This window comes from Schistocerca americana, chromosome 4 (assembly GCF_021461395.2).
Source record: "Schistocerca americana isolate TAMUIC-IGC-003095 chromosome 4, iqSchAmer2.1, whole genome shotgun sequence".
Taxonomy (NCBI): domain Eukaryota; kingdom Metazoa; phylum Arthropoda; class Insecta; order Orthoptera; family Acrididae; genus Schistocerca; species Schistocerca americana.
The window spans coordinates 319566066-319586712 of record NC_060122.1 but is presented as its reverse complement, the minus strand read 5'-3'; the positions used below and the strand labels follow the sequence as shown (position 1 = coordinate 319586712).

The window sequence follows — 20647 nt, the reverse complement described above, 5'->3', positions numbered from 1 at the left end:
ATAACATGTCGCTAGAGGAATCAAAAACAAACTGCATTGCCTATCTCCATTTTATCAATGGCTCCCCCAGCGGAAGGTTCAAATGGTTCAAATGGCTCTGAGCACTATGGGACTTAACAGCTATGGTCATCAGTCCCCTAGAACTTAGAACTGAAACCTAACTAACCTAAGGACATCACACAACACCCAGTCATCACGAGGCAGAGAAAATCCCTGACCCCGCCGGGAATCGAACCCGGGAACCCGGGCGCGGGAAGCGAGAACGCTACCGCACGACCACGAGCTGCGGACGGAAGCTTTTGGGACAATTGAATGGAGTTATTTACAGGTTTTCAATGACATTAGCCGCGCTTGGGCATCGAAATGAATCAATTTTAACAGGTGAAAATTTGTATCGGTCTTGGACTCAAACCCAGATGTTCTGCTTAACAGGAGCAGTCTCCTTAACCGCCTTAACTGTCTGAACACGCTTCCCTTCCCTCCCAGATTCCAGCTTGTTGCACACTACTACAGTAGCGTCACCTATCCATGAAACCCTCACTTGCCACCTCCGATTCCCGCAAGAAACCGAGCTTGGTGTGTATCCGCGCCGAAAAAGTGGGTCTTTGGTCGTCGCACTTTATGAGAACTATCAATAGTTCTTCAATGGAAGAGATATGTTTCCCAGTAGCGAAGATGAGCAAGTGTTCATATTTCCTCAGATATACATTTTAGAGCCCATGCTTACTGGACGATTTTCCTTGTTTTAGTCCATACCTCTGAAAATTGCCACCCTACGATCTTAGCAACAACAGTACCTGTCCACGTATTACACTGTCAGAAGTATCACAACGGTTTTCGCTTATAACTTTCGATTTGTTCGTTCCCGATACAGGGATGTTTACCTGAAATTGATACATTTATCCTTTTCCGCGACCTAGAAAGTTTTTAAGATCATCACGGCATCACCCTGAATACACATTCATTTACAGGTGCCGGCGCCTATAGCTTCTATGCTCTGTAACGTCGTTGGATCACGTTTCCGTACATAAGTTCGTGCTCAAAATATTATGTACTCACTCCCCTCCACAAGTCCTAGAAGTTTGTAACGGGAAATCCCGAACACCCTGTGTATACTATCCCATTCATTCTCACAAGTGAATTGTGTGGCTTCGAACGTTCAGAAATTCTAGAAAATGTAGTTAGAATACAAATCACTTACACCAAACAGGATGGTATGAGTCAGTGGCATGCGAAATTGCGGTTCTTACCAAGAGAGACTTTTGGATGATCAGCTATTCAAGGTCTAAAACAGGAATTGTGGTAACAAAATATCGATACAATAGGAAGAAGAAAACATTTTAATGTCGTCACTTACTACTCTGTTTTCCTCTACTTCAAATACTTGTGCTATCTGAACCACAAACTTTTTCTACAGACCTGATCGTGCTGCACGGTTATTTAGTATTCAAAGTGGGGGTACGGGATTTCAATGAAGTGGGCAAAGCTAAATAGAACAGAACGATATGCACATCTGACTAAAGCCTCTTTTTCACATTTAACATCACTCCCGCATTCAACCGGACCAGCAGGAAACGTCACACTAATTATATTTTCGAAGGATCATATCGATATGTCAGTGGCCTTTTGCAAAGGCTTTTCCATTTCCGAGCAGGAAGTTGATCGGACAACACAAAGTGAAGTCTAAAGATGATAAACGCTAGTGTAACTTTGCTTCTACTTTTTTATGTTGTTGTCGTAAGAAAATCAAGGATCCTCCTCATGCAGAGCTTATATTGCCTGAAGAAGTAAACATCAAGAGGTTGACAATATTTAGTTGTCACGACACTGAAATATGTGTGTTTAAGACCACGTTCTATAGATTTTTTGTTTCTTCACATTACCGTAGTTCCTCCCTTAGACCTTGTTCCTTAGACCAAAGTTACTCCCTTATCACGCGAAAAGACGAGTAGCTTTGCATGCGAGTTGCTCATACCACTATGTTCAGGATGAGCAATGTTTTCGTGAAGTTCTGAGTATTCGACGTCACACACATCCCTTGTGAGCAGGGAGGATGGGTAATATTATAAAGGGAAAGCAAATGGAGCGAGACGGATGGGGAAGAAGTAAGCTAACTGTTTAATGTTTCAAAAGTAATCGCCATAACAGTTAATGCATTTACCGCACTGCGAAACAAGCCGGCCAATGCCTTCACGGAAAAAATTTTCGCTTACGAAACATGATCGTACCCAGGCATACAACTCTACGTCACAGCCACTATCCAGGCATAAACCTCTACATCACACCAAGAATGTCTCATTTCAGGGCTCTTAAATATGGGAATGGGCTGGGGAAAGATCGTAACTTAATGAAGGGTGTTTAAGGGCGTCCCAGTGAAATTTCTGTAGCGTAGTCGAAACAACCTTGACAACATAAGGACGGGAGTTATCTTGCAACAGAATCATGACGTCCGCCAGCATTCCTGGGCGTTTTTACTTGATGGCACGCTTCAGTTTTTGCAAAAGTCCCCCAACTACTGTACTTTAATTGCTTGCAGAGTTGTGTTCCAGAATGCCAACGAGCAGCAGACCCTTGCAGTCAAAGAAAAAGGTCATCATGACTTTCCCAAAGCTGGTGTATTTGTTGTTTCGACTGTGCTACAGAAGTCGCCAGGAAGCCCTTACACAACCTTTGTGCAGTCCCATGCGATTTCCATGTTTTTGGAGGCCTGAAGAAAGACATTCGTCGCCGCCGATTTGTCTCGGACGAAGAGATGCACGCGTGGGTGCAATCTCGGTTCCGTAGGCAACCGCAAACATTTTCCCTTGAGGGCAATGATCGTCTTGTCTCACTGTGGGATAAATGTATTAAACGTTACGCCAATTACTTTAAAAAAAAGGATACCAACAGCCGTAATTCTTCCTACAAATTGTTATTATTTAAGCAACCAGTTTCGACGTTTCTTCAGAACCGCCCCAATGCGAAAAGCGGTTGGACACATCCAAACTTTGGCGCACGTAGAGCAGGTACTATATGTTGAACTGGATACCATGGACTTCTATTTGTTCGACGTGTACACACCAAATGACAGCTTTTGTCGTGCTTTTGGAGTGTGCATGTCGTATAAATGGAAGTCCACGGAGACCTGTCCAGTATGTGGTACCTGTTCTATGTGCGCCAAAGTTTGAATGTCTCGGTTCGTTTTTGGAATAGGAGCCTTAAGATGACGCTAATGAAGTGGTGAAACTGGTTGCTTAAATAATAAAAAAGGTTAGGAACAATTACGGTTGTTGGTATCCTTTTTCTACTGGTTATTAATTAGTCACAGTCCAGCATCCAAATCTATATCACGGAACAACAATGTTTTTTTTTTTTTTTGCCTTATCTGTCTCGTTTTCATTTAAGTGGCCCTTATAGTTATCCGAGAAATTCCTTTAAAAGAAAAATACAAATGTATTAAATATGTGGTCTTACTCATAATGTCAGGTTATAGCTGCATATTTTTATAAATATTAGAAGGTTGGACTTTTGAGAATGGCTGCAGCCCTTGTATACTATTCTTAAAAGACATAGTTTTACACACACACACACACACACACACGCACTGGTCATACCGGACACTCGGTAGTCCATTACCGCAGCAACGTATTTTCGCCATCTGTCTCTGTCTTGGGCTATTTCCTTCCATTCACCTTCAGTACCTAGGCTCCTCAAATCAGCCTTCACATTGTCCTCCCATCTACGCCTCGGTCTCCCCACAGGACGTTTTCCCTCTAAGTGCCCTACCAGTACTCTGCGCGCTGCCCTGCCCTCATCCATTCGAGTTGCGTGACCCGCCCATCACAGCCTACGTGATTTAATAATGCCGATTATGTCAGGGCTTGAACAGAGTTCGTGAACCTCTTCGTTATGCAGTTTTCGCCACTCTCCGCTAATGTCAGCCCTTTTTGCTCCGAAAAATTTTGTTTTCAAATACTCGAAACGGCTTTTCATTTTGCACAGTGAGAGACCAAGTCTCACACCCATACAGCATAACTGGTAGAATAATAGTTTTGTATATTCTAATCTTTAAATTCCTAAACAATATCCGTGATGAAAGTAATCTATTAAGTGAGAAGTAACACGCATTTCCCGCCCGTAATCTCTCCTTCAGTTCGGATTCACTCTCATTTCTTGAAGTGATGTCCACGCCTAGATACTTAAATGTGTTCATTTTTTTCAAACTGCATGTCTCCAACTCTTAACATTTCCTGATCTACTGCTGTTGGCATTCTAGTAGTAACCAGGTATTTAGTTTTGTCTTCACTTATCCTTAGATCTACATCTTCACTAGCCTTGATTAACGCATTCGCATTTGCTGTTACAGATTCTTTCCTATCGCTAATGATGTTTAGATCATCTGCATACCCTAATATCTTAATATTTCCATTTAACTCCACACCTTCTGAATTATCTGCTGCCATTCGTACAATATATTCTAGGACTAAATTAAAAAGTAGCGGAGACAGGGCATCTCCCCGTTCTTTATTATAAATTCTTCTGACTCCAATTTCCCCACGCGTACTCTACCTTTTGTGTTTTTCAAACTCGCTTCTATAAGTCTAACATACTTCTTTGGTATTCCAAGTTCCAAAAGAATTCTGTACAATTTTGATTGCAATACTGAATCATATGCTTTTGTAAAATCTATTAAAAGATTATGAACTGGTTTATTGTATTCCCATTTCTTTCCCAAAATTTGACGCAGGGTGAATATTTGGTCTATAGTTGATCTGTTCCTCCGAAAGCCAGCTTGGTAATCCCCCGCAATTTCATCTGCATATGGTGTAAGCCTGCTTAGCAGAATATTCGACAAAATTTTGAAACATACTGGTAATAGCGATATCCCTCTATAATTACTACAATCCATTTTGCCGCCCTTCTTAAAAATTGGGATCAGAATCGACTCCTGCCACTCTTCAGGTATCATCTCTGAGTTCCATACTTTAGTTATCACTTTGTGAACTACTTCCACCAACTTCTGTCCTCCATTTTTAACTAATTCTGCAGTTATGCATTCTGATCCTGGTGCTTTATGGTTTTTCAAGTTCGATAATTACAGAGTAAATACACGACGAACCTGTCGAAATGTATGTTTTATGAAACTACAAATAATATCACATACTGTGTTCCCAGTTACTCCTGAGGATGCCTCTGCTGAGATCCTCGACTGCTCGTTCCTTATCCACGACAATCTCCAGGTCGTGGAACGCTTTTGTTCCAAGTCGTGACTTCCATCCGCCACTTGTTCCCACAGGTCCGCGAGAGCAGATGACGCAGGTGAGCGCCTACCTGGACGGCTCCGTGGTGTACGGCAACCAGGCGGATCTGGCCAACAGCCTGCGCTCGTTCGTCGGGGGCCAGATGAGGGTCTCCTTCAGCCCTGACGGCCGCGAGCTGCTGCCCATCTCCACGGACCCCAACGACGGCTGCAACAGGGAGGTGGCCAATGCCAAGGGCCAGTACTGCTTCGCAGCCGGTGAGTCACGTGCTCAGGCACAGCGCTTACAGTCCACGCAGCTTCCGCAAGAAGGCAACCGAAATACGGTAGCCGTTTTGCGCTGTTGATGGGGTTACGTGTTACTTCTGAATCGATTTTGCTAGCCAGCGTCGGAGTGTCAGCTGTTGCAATTTATTCAGCACAATGAAATGAGGTCTTCAGTGCTCTCTTAATATCTACGCATATTATGAATTAAAGCTCTCAACCGCATTTTTCAGTCTGTAATTTCAGGAACTGCTGTAGGGATGTACACACAGGTTTCACTAATGTACAGGGTGAAGAAAAATTCGCGCCCTCGGACTTCATTGCATACTAGCAATACAAAAATGTCTCTCTCAAAATTTCGTCCTGCGCATATTTCCTGCAGTAAATGGACGTTAAGGACTGGCGATCTGGGAACACTGTACTCACATGTACGGTAACTACCTCTGTCAGCGGACAGCACGAGTGCTTTGCAGATGGTGCAGTGGATAGCATTTTTGGTTAGCATGCAGGAGGTCGAGAATTCGATTCTGGGTCTAGGCGTGTTTGTTTTTATTTGCCTGTTTCATTCCGCCGTATAGTACTATGGTATAAACCTTTTCTTAAGCCACATGTACCTGACATTTTCGTAGTACATCTTTGGAAATTATTTGCAGAGCACATTGCTAGCCCGACTGGTGACGTAAGGCTATAACGAAGTGTAACGGACCTGAACGTGACAAGGATAATAGTTGGGGCTAATCGATGGGACCATTGGACTAGGATACACAGAAAACAGGTTTGGAAACTAGTAGACGCAGTGGTGTGAAACAATTCGCGTCCACGACCTACATAAGGCTGACCAGTGAAAATTATCGTAGTTCCATTTCTATGTTCATCGTATGCAAATGAAACTGTTTTGTAGAGGACACACTGTAATTGCTATGCGACGATTAAGACACCAGACTACATTTAGGAAGTGAAACCAAATATGCCTCGACTCATAATCGAACCCTTGACCTCCTGCGTGCTAGCTGAAAACGCTAGCCGCTGCATCAACTGCACAGAACCATAGGTATAAGATGACGCAGGTTGTTACAGTACATATGAGTACAATGTTACCAGATTGTCGATCTACAAAGTCCATTTACCGTCGGAAATATGCGCAGGACGAAATTTTGTGAGAGACATTTTCGTATTGCTATCATATGAAGAATTGTGCTCTGAAGTCCGAGTGCGCGAATTTTTCTTCACGACGAAGGTTTGTATATATGATTTGTTGCTGCTACGCCATACAATTTATCTAGCCACAGATACTTAGTGTTAACCACGCGAAGCCGTGACAGTCTGCTAGTTTTTAATGATCAGAATGTACGACTTCCGTACGTACGTCAGAAAATTTCTGCTTCATTGTGTCTGGCTGTGTTCTTTGAAGATTATGAGTAAACTAAGGTTACCGACGTAGGAAACCACACCGTGGTCCGGCTAGACTTGGGGTGAGGCTGCCACCTTTTGACCTCATGACTTGACAGCAACTTTTGATGACGGTTTACTTCCTCTAGCCTTTGGTAAGCCAATCTAACTATAAGGCAGCAGCTGTTTAATTTTTCCTCTGTGTTATTATTCCCTAGGAAGACTAACTTCGCCATATCTAGGTGCCTTTCCTGCCTCATGTCTGAGCCTTCCTAAAAGCCGTCTAATATGATTAACTGACGTGAAGCCGTAATACAACTGTTATTCAAGCAATATCGAGGATATTCAGCCCAGTTGTCAATCATGTGATTATTGCCACGACTTGCTTCGGGACAGCATTATCCCATTTTCGGGTGCTAAAAACAAGGAAACCAAATAAAACAATCCACTTTATACCGACAGACATATAAGGAATACAAACTTCCTGACCGAGCGAGGTGGCGCAGTGGTTAGACACTGGACTCGCATTCGGGAGGACGACGGTTCAATCCCGCGTCCGGCCATCCTGATTTAGGTTTTCCGTGATTTCCCTAAATCGCTCCAGGCAAATGTCGGGATGGTTCCTTTCAAAGGGCACGGCCGAATCCCTTCCCCGTCCTTCCCTAATCCGATGAGACCGATGACTTCGCCGTCTGGTCTCCTTCCCCGAAACAACCAACCAACCAACAGACTTCCTGAGTTATAACCTACCTTAAAAAATGTGCTTCGGTGTCTTAAATGAGAGGATGGAAGTGTCTGAAGGGAATTTCTGGGCACACTTTAGCGATATCCTCCTTAAGAAGCAACCATCAATATATTTTACCTAGTGACATAGGATTTTCATATGCTATTTACGTTTAGGTTGCAGCGTAGAGGTAGTTTTATATTAGAATAGGTTAGGACTAGACAGGCGCTTCTCAAAGATTTTATGACAGAAAGTAGTATCGTTAGTACTGAGCATTAGGCTTTAAATAAATGTAGGTAGGTGTAAATAAATGTAGGTGATGGCAGCAGCTTTCAGTTTGCAACTGTACCTCGGGAACTGTGAATACACGCAGCTGGTTTTTAAGTTGTGGTAAACCTCAGTAGCATAAATTTTTTTAAAGGAAGGTTATAACACAAGATGTCTGTGTTCTTTGTATGTCTGTCGGTATTAGGTGGACTGTTTTATATGGTTTCCTTGTTTTTAGCGCTAAAAATGTGATGATATTATTCCAAATCATTTCGTGGCAATAATCAAACGAATGGCAACTGGGCTGAATATGCTCATCATTGGGTCTAATATGAAGCCTTCAGGGGCCTTGTTGTGGATTGCCCTTCCTCTAGTCCCATCCCTTCGACCTGTCTGGCTTTGGTGACCCAGCCAGGAGCTTAAGGCTTCCACCTGCATAGCTCTCAGGCTGAAAAGTGACTCGCAAGAATCCTCACTATAGTCCTCTAGAAGGAATCAAGGGGAAAAATGAAATTTCTAAGAATAATGAAGGGTTGGACAAGATTAGGCAGACTACTAAACGAAGAGATAAAACAGGAGCTTGGGATATATGCTCTAAATGAGTACTGTTTTTCCAGGTGTTTAGACGAATTGAGTATATGTCAGAGCGCCATAATCGTCTAAATAAAATCAAGAACTTTAAGCAGAACTATAGCTTATGTTGTGGTTGACAGGAGAGCCAACACCGTGTTACTAGAGGAGGCCGAAAGGCACGCGTTTTAGCTCACGCAGGCTGGCGTGAGGTCTGGAACGGGGCAAGGAAATTGGAATTTAGGAAAACGGACGTAGCTGGTGGAATACTTAACTTTAATCCATTAATGATGAACGTCGGTCTTGACGGTACATGATTCACAATATCAATACTAACTGAATATGGCGCCTTGCTAGGTCGTAGCAAATGACGTAGCTGAAGGCTATGCTAAACTATCGTCTCGGCAAATGAGAGCGTATTTTGTCAGTGAACCATCGCTAGCAAAGTCGGCTGTACAACTGGGGCTAGAGCTAGGAAGTCTCTCTAGACCTGCCGTGTGGCGGCGCTCGGTCTGCAATCACTGATAGTGGCGACACGCGGATCCGACGTACACTAACGGACCGCGGCCGATTTAAAGACTACCACCTAGCAAGTGTGGTGTCTGGCGGTGACACCACAGCTAAAGTCAAAGAAACCATGGTTACTGTAATAATTCGACTGGAGGCGCGATCGCACTGCAAGGTCCTGCGATCTTCTGATAGAAAAGCAGTCCGTACAGGGTTAGCCTGTCGCTCCGACAGTGATAGTACAAATTCGCACTATATTTGAAGTCGGCACGACTTGGCCGTAAGTGCAGCAATGTGATAATACAGCTGCATCAATTGACACGATCTTCGAATAGAATGAATCTCACGTCAAAAGGCATCTTGTAGAGTTTTATCCGCCGTTACTGAAATTCGTTTACTCACGTAGATAAAAAGCAGTGAAGTGTGTAAGACAAGGAACAACACTACCCACCAATAGTGGTCAATACTGATCTGCTATAACCGGCCTATACGATTTGTTCACTAGATTCTTGTGATACGAGCAGTGAATATTACACCGCATTACGCACGGTAGAGGTGTTGTTTGACGATAATTCAATATATCTACCAGAATACGATGTACCAGTGTATTATGATTGATTGCTAATTCACTAACACTGTAGCCATTGAAACACAGGATAGCAGGTGTTCATAATGAATTTACAAGACCAGTGGTAGAAAGTTGTTGAAGTATATCTATTTGACGTTTGAGCGCAGTGTTAGTGGTTGGCACGGATTTGTATATCCAAAAATGTCACAGTACAACCCCCTGGTCTAGCCCCGACCCCCTTCCCTACACACTATCGATGGGACCCCTTAATGGTAGTTACACCATGATTCACCACCAGTCACTAGTGTCTGCAAAACATCTGGATCTTCATTCTTCATTTCAAATACTCACCGACACTTCAACTCCGCCTTCCTTCTGGCTTGTGTCAGATCCCATGGAACCCACTGTGCATACACCTTTCTCATTATTTTGTCCCCTTCCTTCAACAAATTTAATCGACGGAGATGGCTAGAACATCCACTAAAAATTCCAGATACGAGAATTCCAAAATAAGCCTTAAATTTCAGACCTATAGGTACAGGATCCGTAGGAAGACCCAGAAAAATATGGCTAGATACTTAGTGGGCGGAACAGGCGTATGACCTAAACCATGATGAAAGAGGAAGAAACAGAAGGAGAAGAATAAGAAGGAGAAGAAGAGGAGAAAGAAAACGTTGTACAATAAAAGATATTTAAAAATTTCATTCATATCAATGAGTCTGTCAGAAACTGTTTTTATCAACATAGAACACGCGTGCTGTGGAGAAGATGTGAAACGGTAACCTCGGAACGACCAGAAAACTTCCTAACGAGTAAAGACATATTCTAAATCATGAACGTACAATTATTGGATACTCTGACATCATCCATTGATTGTTTATGAGAGTCTTTCTAACTAAAAGCTATATTGGATATAGCAATTTACAAATTAACTTGCTAAGCAGGATACTGGGATTTTACTAAGCAGTCTGATTTTGCTTATTCAATTAATATTCTTGTATCTTTACATTTCAAAAGATGCTTCTCGTCAATTCAACAAAGGAAATGAAAAATAATAATATTAAGTAGGCAATTTTTCCTTATGTTTTGCAGAATGATATTTATTTTGGCACGAATCGATTTTTACCTTCTACAATAATTATCACATATAGAGTGTTTACAAAGGGGAAGTACTGTATTACATTTTGTGTCACAATAGAAATAATTACATTCAGCTAAAAATAAAAAATAAACTTCTTTATGTGGTTAGTGTTACATTTAACAACAGATAAAAGTATGGTTGAATGAAGAGATGTAATCTAACTAAAACTTTATTTACTAGAGGGCAAAAAGGAAGTAATTTAGTCATTTAATAGTAAACTAGCAATCTGTGACTGATTTCAAGTGTTTCCAACAGGATCATCCTCCTGATTTTCTTAGCAGTGTGTAAAGTTTCACAATGTTGTGAACACTCCACATGTCATCACTTGTGTATCTTCTGTATCTTCTGTGTAAGTAGCATCAGCGTAATTCGCAAGTCATTTTATCTGCGTTTGCGGCATTCGATTGTCACCTGATGTTGGCCTAAGAAACCGAAAGTCGTTTCGCGACCAGAATAATATAATTTTGCAACATGATAATCCGATCACGCCTCACAAGTTGTAAAGCATTTGTATAGAGCCATAAGCCGATTTGGAAGCAGAAATCCGGCAGCTAGAAGCCCAGATTGCAAACGATGCTGGACAGTTTACATCGTCAGTAGGAAGCGAAACTGTAAAATCGGTTTATAGATAACCATGTTTTGGAGGTAATGTAAACTTAATGAGAGTACCGTGTACATAACTCAGTGGGAGCGTCATGCCTTCTGACTCTCTCTCTCTCTCTCTCTCTCTCTCTCTCTCTCTCTATCTCTCTCTCTCTCTCTCTCCCTCTTTCTCTCGTGAGATAGGCATCCGCAGAATACCGTCGCCCTCGATCGGTTGTATAATATTTGTTTTCATTTTTTTTCTTTTCCTCTGTCATCAATGCAAACAGCACGGTACAGTATCACTGAATGGTCACATCGTATCCCAAGGCACTCGAGACAGAGAAAAGCGGTAGAATGACCCTTTTGCCTGGTGCATCACATGGTACAATTGCAGTACTCGGCGGTACTGTGCGCCTCGCCTACCTCTCACCTATTTTGTTACCTGTAAAGCACTCTAACAGTTGACTAGCCACCAGAGTCCTGATAACATTGAGAACGTCTACATACACTCTCATGATACGTAATATCTTTTGTGTGAAGCTGCTGCAGCAGTTGATGCAATGGGCTGCAGTGAGTAGTAGATATTACGGCGGAGCAATTAACACCAGAATCCAAGATTTTTTAAGATTGTTTGTTGGTTCTATACAAAGAGGTAGAATGAGAAACGTGAACACACGACGGCAGTTGTACTTCTGGAGCTTAGAGTGAATGATTACAGATTACTGGAACGAATTGTAGGTAAAATGAATGGGATCTCCGCTAGCAAAACTGGAACTGCAACGAACCATAAGCTCTGTTGCTTGACAGACGAAGAGATGCCAAACATATCTTTTCAAACACAGACGTTAGAGAATAACAGAGGAGGTAATTTATTCCCCGTGGGGGATAAAATTCGAGTGTATATCCTTTATACGGCTATTAGTCCAGTTAAATGCGGCTTCAAAGATGTAATCTACGTAAGAGTTGTATGTTTGCATTTTCGCTCTCGCATGTCATCCTACCGTAAAATTTCGGCCGCATAGTCGCCGGTTTGGGATACGTGACTTGTATTACATAGGGCGTTCCCAGCAGTTCAGTTTTCTTCACATATCCCCTTCCGCACAGAAGCGTGTGAACACGTCTGGTCCGAAGGACGAGTAGCGGATCACTTGCCGGTAGCAGGTCTTTCGTTACTGGAAAGTGTTCTCTGACAATCTCTTAATATCGCATCCATGTCTTCCTTGAAGATGTTAATTTTTTATTCTCTGCGAAGAGACGTATTTTTCTTTTTAATTCCTATATAATATTCCGGTAGCAGTGATGTAATACCTCTCTTGAAGATACTGAAACATAGATCCCTTAAATTAAATCATTTATATTATACTAGTATTTTAAGAAGACTGTAATTTTCCGACAGCGCTTCTAACTGAACGTACCCTGAATTCTGTTGCGGACGTCTTGTCTGATGTATACATTGTGACTCATACTACAGCAGCGCGTATCAGCTTTAGCTTATCTCAATAGTTTGGTTTCCAGACTGGTTCTTGAAGAAAAGTAAGTAAACTATTTGTTATTGACAGCATTACACTCAGGTTATTACAGACTTGGCAGCGAATAGGAAATAAATGCCAGTAAAATACTGACAGTGGCGACTGATGCAGGAACAAATATAGTTTAAGGAGTAGAAATATCGTTTGGAACAAAAAGTCACACATTGACGCACTGTACCCACATGTTCAGTTCGGTAGCAAAAAGTCTATTGTAGAGACTGACAAACTACCTGAGCTGGTTACTGCAGTAAAAAAGATTTAAGAACGGTTCAAACGAAGTGTAGTAGTAAATGATGAGCTAAGAAAATCATGGGACTTCAGACTAATTCTAGAATTACCCACTAGATGGTACTCAAAGTTTTATCTGAGTGCAAGATTTTTGCTGTTGCGTGCAGAAACTAATAATATCATTAACTGCCATGCTAGTACACGACCCATCAACAGCTGCAGATATTGTAAATGTGGCAGATGTTGTGGCGTTGTGCGAGATATAGAAGTGGCTACTCATGAATTTGCGTAGAAATGCAGTAGAGTTATGCCAATAACTAGTATGTTCAATCTCAAAATATCTGGCATGATACCACATTTGAGCTAATCGAAGTAGTAACATCATAACGTAAATTAAACTCTTGCTACCAACGGAACATGTTACTATATTAGCTGTACCAACGTTACCCGATCCTACAGTCATTTTAAAGATTAGGAAAACAGAAAAACTAAATTTCATATATGGGGTTAACATTACAAAATAGGGTAAGAAAACTATCATTTGTGGATTAGAGCAGAAACTGAACTACCATCACAGTTCAGTTATTATGTGAAAGACTGCCTTCTAGACCGTAAACAAGTTCGGTTAGATGTACGAGATGATGTCATTGGCACTACCTATTCAAAGCTACAAAAAACTACATTTAGATATTTGAGCTGTATAGCCTCACCGTCAGCTTCCGAAAAAGTGTTTTGAAAATCAGGACGTAGTAAATGTAAACAATGCAACAGACTGAATGAGAAACGTTGTAAGGCAGCAAGATTTTGTCACCACACAAGCAATATTCTTTTAAATTTTTTATTCATTTTCGATCACAGTTTACAGTGCACTGTCGGATTATTGGTCATTCCATTGACTGATACTGACTACCACCATGTACTAATAATTTATGTAGTACTGCATGTCTGGGAGTTAATTACAGCTAAGCACTGACGGAAAGGGCGAAGTGGCCCATGCGTTCCTGAAATCCTGTTAGCAGATAGAGAGGGGCTAGGAAGAGACTTGCCGTCTACTACAGGGGCGGACATTTACAGCCCTGAGGGAGAGCAGAGAGTGGAAGCAGTGGTTTGCATTGCTGGAGGCCGCAGAACCCATGTAGGGTGGACAGAGTGGGTGGAAGGTTGCTCTCTGGTGGGAGGAAAAGAATTTCCGAATAGTATGCCTGGGGGCTGAACAAAGCGAAAAACGAAAAGACGTCCTTGCAGCGTGAAGGGATGCGGAGGGGCGCAAACGATGGTCGAGAGCTGTCCCCTGACAAATCTTCTCATGGAAAGTGCCAGGACAAGCTTCCACCGACAAGCAGAGACGCGTTTTTGATTGGCGGAGTGCTAAGGATATAGGAGGGGTAATGGAAACTTTCTGAAAGGAGTATGAGATTCAGGTGATTGTCTGACAGGACCCGTGTAGTGGGAGGCAATGTTTTTGTGACGGCCACTGGGATTCGTCGCGTGAGCGAGAACGTAGACGCATCGTGTCTAGGAGGGAGCGGGGTATGTTGTGGATAGGGCACATCACTCAGTGGATTGAACAAGGACACTTCCTTGTCTGGATCGATCGAAGACAGTTTCCTCCAGGGGTCGACCTAGAGACTCCACTGACGAGAACCACAGTGGAGAATCTGGGACTTAAATTTTGCAAACAGTTGCTTTCGACACAGGCAGCGTGTGAAGTTTTTCTCTGACACAGTTGTTATTCTTTTTACTCAAGTGACGACCATTTACTTCTGTGTGTAGTCTTCTTTACAGAAAAATACTTGAGTCGAATTTCTGTTTGTGGCTAGTGAACAAACATTAATACTGATTCGTTTCTTTCTTTTACTAAGGTGATTTGAGCCCTAAGAGTTTGTGGACGGCATATCGCATACATTTTGTAGGCAGAAAATTACAGGTACACCACGTACATTAATTTCACGCCCCAACGAGCAGATCATCGGTGTAATAGAACTGCTGTCTGTACTTCATTAGGCGATATGTGCACTTCGGTTTGGCAGATAGGGAAACACTAACAGTTAATGTCTGCAGTTCCATTTGCTTGTCTACTGAGCTTCTTCTGACAGTGCCAGTCAGGGTGTAGGTCTTCTGATTCTCACCGCTAATCTGTATCAGTCAACTTTGTGTCCGCCTAATAGCAGGGAGCGGGAGGGGGTGAGGGTGGTCGACTTTCTTTAGAACACATGTGTTGTCAATATGGAAATTACAGATAGGGTAGAATCCGATATGTTAATATAAATTTTGCACGTGTTTTTTGGAAAACTAGTTTACGGGACCCATATTATGATTCATTCTAGTAGTATCCCGATAGGAATGCCTGGTTTGATGTGCTAAACTGAAGTAAAGTAACACTACAACACGATACTTCGTTTTATGGAAATCCCTAGGTGTAGGCTGTCAACGGCAGGATCATATTAATCATTTGTAGGGGTGAAACAGCAGAAACAACATTAGGCAAGGACACGTACACATACTGTATGTTACAAACTCCACGGGGGCTTGAAAAGGCTCTCAAAAATGTAATTGTAATAGTCTGCAGACAAAGAGCTGTGGGATATGAAATAATCACTCTTGTATTTATTATTTAATAAATATGATATTGGATATACATGTATGTTACTTTTTACGGTAGTCTATAATTTCTTGATTTAACATAGATCTTCTGGTGTCAAGTATTATCGACCATCGATGTTTAGACGTCGATAATGAATCGGTATCGATGATTTGTCAATATCGCGCATCCCCAGTTGGGCCTAGATTCAGATTATCCTTTCGTTGTTGTGGAAAAAATATATTTTTTTACATTTTTTGCACAGTGTAACCTCAGTTTGAAAGTTGAAAGTTGATTAACTTCTTCAGATTACCTGGGCGACATCGGAAAATACCAGTTTTATTTGCCAACATAATATATTTAATATTAACAACAACCGCTGAGCAAAAACAAAAAAAAGGAAAAAAATTAGGGACGGCCAGTGAGAGAATAGCATCGAGTGTGATAGGGTTGTAGCCTCTCCCCAATGTTATTCAATCTGTATATTGAGCAAGCAGTAAAGGAAACAAAAGAAAAATTCGTCGGAGTAGGTATTAAAATCCATGGAGAAGAAATAAAAACTTTGAGGTTCGCCGATGACACTGTAATTCTGTCAGAGACGACAAAGGACCTAGAAGAGCAGCTGAACGGAATGGACAGTGTCTTGAAAGGAGGATATAACATCAACAAAAGCAAAACGACGATAATGGAATGTAGTCGAATTAAATCGGGTGATGCTGAGAGTATTAGATTAGGAAATAAGACGCTTAAAGCAGTAAACGAGTTTTGCTATTTGGGGAGCAAAATAACTGATGATGGTCGAAGCAGAGAGGATATAAAATGTAGACTGGCAATGGCAAGGAAAGCGTTTCTGAAGAAGAGAAATTTGTTAACATCGAGTATAGATTCAAGCGTCAGGAAGTCGTTTCTGAAAGTATTTGTATGGAGTGTAGCCATGTATGGAAGTGAAACGTGGACGATAAATAGTTTAGACAAGAAGAGAATAGAAGCTTTCGAAATGTGGTGCTACAGAAGAATGGTGAAGATTAGATGGGTAGATCATATAACTAATGAAGAGGTATTGAATAGGATTGGTGAGAATAGGGGTTTGTGGCACAACTTGACTAGAAGAAGGGATCGGTTGGTAGGACATGTTCTGAGGCATCAAGGGATTACCAATTTAGTATTGGAGGGCAGCGTGGAGGGAGACCAAGAGATGAATACACTAAGCAGATTCAGAAGGATGTAGGCTGCAGTATGTACTGGGAGATGAAGAAGCTTGTACAGGATAGAGTAGCATGGAGAGCTGCATCAAACCAGTCTCAGGGCTGAAAACCACAACAACAACAACAACCATAACTTTACCTAAAGGGATTTTCCATACCGACTGTCTTGCAGACGCTCTCCTGTTGGGCCGCAATGTCACTTGCTGTAGACCGCATGCGACCCGCGGGTCGCGGGCTGGACACTCCTGGGTTACAGTCTGTTGTGTTTGAAATACGAGGGCAGTTCAATAAGTAATGCAACACTTTTTTTTTCTGAAACAGGGGTTGTTTTATTCAGCATTGAAATACACCAGGTTATTCCCCAATCTTTTAGCTACACAACACTACTTTTCAACGTAATCTCCATTCAATGCTATGGCCTTACACCACCTTGAAATGAGGGCCTGTATGCCTGCACGGTACCATTCCACTGGTCGATGTCGGAGCCGACGTCGTACTGCATCAATAACTTCTTCATCATCCGCGTAGTGCCTCCCACGGATTGCGTCCTTCATTGGGCCAAACATATGGAAATCCGACGGTGCGAGAACGGGTCTGTAGGGTGCATAAGGAGGAACAGTCCACTGAAGTTTTGTGAGCTCCTCTCGGGTGCGAAGACTTGTGTGAGGTTTTGCGTTGTCATGAAGAAGGAGAAGTTCGATTAGATTTTTGTGCCTAACAACACGCTGAAGTCGTTTCTTCAATTTCTGAAGAGTAGCACAATACACTTCAGAGTTGATCGTTTGACCATGGGGAAGGACATCGAACAGAATAACCCCTTCAGCGTCCCAGAAGACTGTAACCATGACTTTACCGGCTGAGGGTATGGCTTTAAACTTTTTCTTGGTAGGGGAGTGGGTGTGAAGCCACTCCATTGATTGCCGTTTTGTTTCAGGTTCGAAGTGATGAACCCATGTTTCATCACCTGTAACAATCTTTGACAAGAAATTGTCACCCTCAGCCACATGACGAGCAAGCAATTCCGCACAGATGGTTCTCCTTTGCTCTTTATGGTGTTCGGTTAGACAACGAGGGACCCAGCGGGAACAAACCTTTGAATATCCCAACTGGTGAACAATTGTGACAGCACTACCAACAGAGATGTCAAGTTGAGCACTGAGTTGTTTGATGGTGATCCGTCGATCATCTCGAACGAGTGTGTTCGCACGCTCCGCCATTGCAGGAGTCACAGCCGTGCACGGCCGGCCCGCACGCGGGAGATCAGACAGTCTTGCTTGACCTTGCGGCGATGATGACACACGCTTTGCCCAACGACTCACCGTGCTTTTGTCCACTGCCAGATCACCGTAGACATTCTGCAAGCGCCTTTGAATATCTGAGATGCCCTGGTTTTCCGCCGAAAGGAACTCGATCACTGCCCGTTGTTTGTAACGCACATCCGTTACAGACGCCATTTTAACAGCTCCGTACAGCGCTGCCACCTGTCGGAAGTCAATGAAACTATACGAGACGAAGCGGGAATGTTTGAAAATATTCCACAAGAAATTTCCGGTTTTTTCAACCAAAATTGGCCGAGAAAAGAAATGTGTTGCATTACTTATTGAACTGCCCTCGTATTTTGTAGCTGAGATTTTCCTTGTTCTGTAAAACTGTTGTCGTCTTATTCTCGCAGCACACGTTCTTTTCTAGCCAGCTGTACCACTCTGTTGTGTGTTCCCGTGTGCAGGGGACCCGCGGTCGAACGAGAACCTGCACCTGACCACGATGCACCTGGTATGGGTGCGCCACCACAACGCGCTGGCGGCGCGCCTGCAGGAGCTGAACCCCACGTGGAGCGATGAGCGCCTCTACCAGGAGGCGCGCCGCATCATCGCCGCCCAGATGCAGCACATCACCTACAACGAGATGCTGCCGCTCATACTCGGTACGCCGGCCTCCGTTCACCGTCTCTGCCAGGCTGGCGTGGCGCGGGAAATAATGAAACACAATAATATTAAAAACTTGATTACCTTCAGAAATATCAAATTAGGCGGTTTCAAAATTTTTCTTCACATATAAAGAAACTGTTGTATTCTCCAACAGTTTATTGAACGTTACTTCTTCTAAAATACAATAGGTGGCTGTACAACAGATGTAGACGTCCGTCGATCCGACACCCCCGGGATAACAAGGCCGCCCAGCAGTGTTAGTGACGTCACAGTAAGCGGCCCATAGCCGACGCAGCAGTCCACGGACACCTCCGTACAGACGCGCCTGATTCTAACGATCTTCTGTCCGTCGTACAGAAAGGAGCGAACTATAATTCGAACCAAAGACCAAATTATATATATTCTTGTAAACAGCATAAAGGTTCATAACGAAATACCGATTACATATACGGGCAGGAATAAGTTTAATCGATTGAGGAACTTTGCCACTATTTGATAATTGTCAGAACACTATTTAGCTTTAAAACTCGCATACAGGTGGTGACAAATGCCAACTGACAGCAGGACTTAACATTTTCAAGCTATTACACTGAAAGTAAATTATCTTAAACACTGTCAGACATAGCAAAACCCTCACAACTTTCGTTTACAATAAGGTAACAAGAGCTCGCTTTATCTCATAAAACACATGACTATTGTGAATTTACTCGTATGTTCATGGTGACAGCTCTTTTCAAGAATTTTTACAAGTGTATCCCCAGTAATAAGGAATGGAAACAAAAGATAGATATCAAATATTCTCCTTTTAACATAGACATCACTGAACACGAGATTCTGTCTTGCACTGTGATACTAAGGGACTGCTCTTTCCTTTAAGAAAAGCCTGACAATTTGAAGTTCACTCTGCTATTGAAGATACACTTCTTGAAACAATATTAAAAACGTTATGAAAGGTAAGGAAATGAAAAACAACCAAGTGCAGTACATGTAAGAATGTGAGCAAAAGGCTGAGGCTCTCTTTACTTACCATTTTCAATCTCTCTACAGCTTATTTCCTTTTCCACATGGAAATCAACAACTGCAAGTCTCATTATTGCTGTCTGTTACTAACAAAGTGCTTTTCTATTTAGAAAACCTGACAATTTGATGTTCATTCTGGTACTGAAGATAAACACTTTTCAGAGGAGTTCTAGAACCTATTCCTGCCCCTATATGTAATCGGTATTTCGTTATGAACCTTTATGCTGTTTACAAGAATATATATAATTTGGTCGTTGGTTCGAATTACAGTTCGCTCCTTTCTGTACGACGGACAGAAGATCGTTAGCATCAGGCGCGTCTGTACGGAGGTGTCCGTGGACTGCTGCGTCGGCTATGGGCCGCTTACTGTGACGTCACTAACACTGCTGGGCGGCCTTGTTATCCCGGGGGTGTCGGTCGATCTAGCCGGAGATGTGGTTCCTCTCGGTCGGCTTGTACTTCGATCGGCGGTGCAGTACAGCGGCTTCGGTGATATCTTCTCGGAGACTCTGCAGCGGACGCAGACTGGTCTGCCTTCGACCGGCCGGGCCTATATAGTGAGCTGGAGCCAATAGAAACCCGGCGAAGGAATCCGTGGCCGGATATGTCGCGGAGACCTCTGCAAGGAGGTCTTCGCCTGTTTGGCTGTTGGTTTGTTTCCCTCATAGCGTGACTGTTATGCGATGCTGCCTGCCATTTAGGGGAGCCCGATGGCAGACAGTACAGAGACTATAGATGAAACTCAAAAAATTGTGGGTGTTCCACCTGTATTAACTTATATTGCTAATCAGTTTTCAGCTTGTATGGGCATCTTCAGATCATATCGCCGTTTGAAAAAATATGTTACATGTGGACAGTGAGGTGCAAAAACAGAGTAAATATCTTCTTTGACAGTGTAGTAC

The 20647-nt window shown here is 42.6% G+C and overlaps 1 protein-coding gene across 1 annotated transcript in view; it reads left to right on the top strand.

Annotated features, from left to right (window-relative positions):
- Nucleotides 1–20647, top strand: part of LOC124613981 — a 199194-nt gene that overhangs the window by 135341 nt on the left and 43206 nt on the right. Inside the window, exons 9-10 of the mRNA XM_047142768.1 lie at nt 5276–5497; nt 18524–18721. Of these exons, the coding sequence (XP_046998724.1) occupies nt 5276–5497; nt 18524–18721 (420 nt within the window). The remainder of the gene's footprint in view (nt 1–5275; nt 5498–18523; nt 18722–20647) is intronic.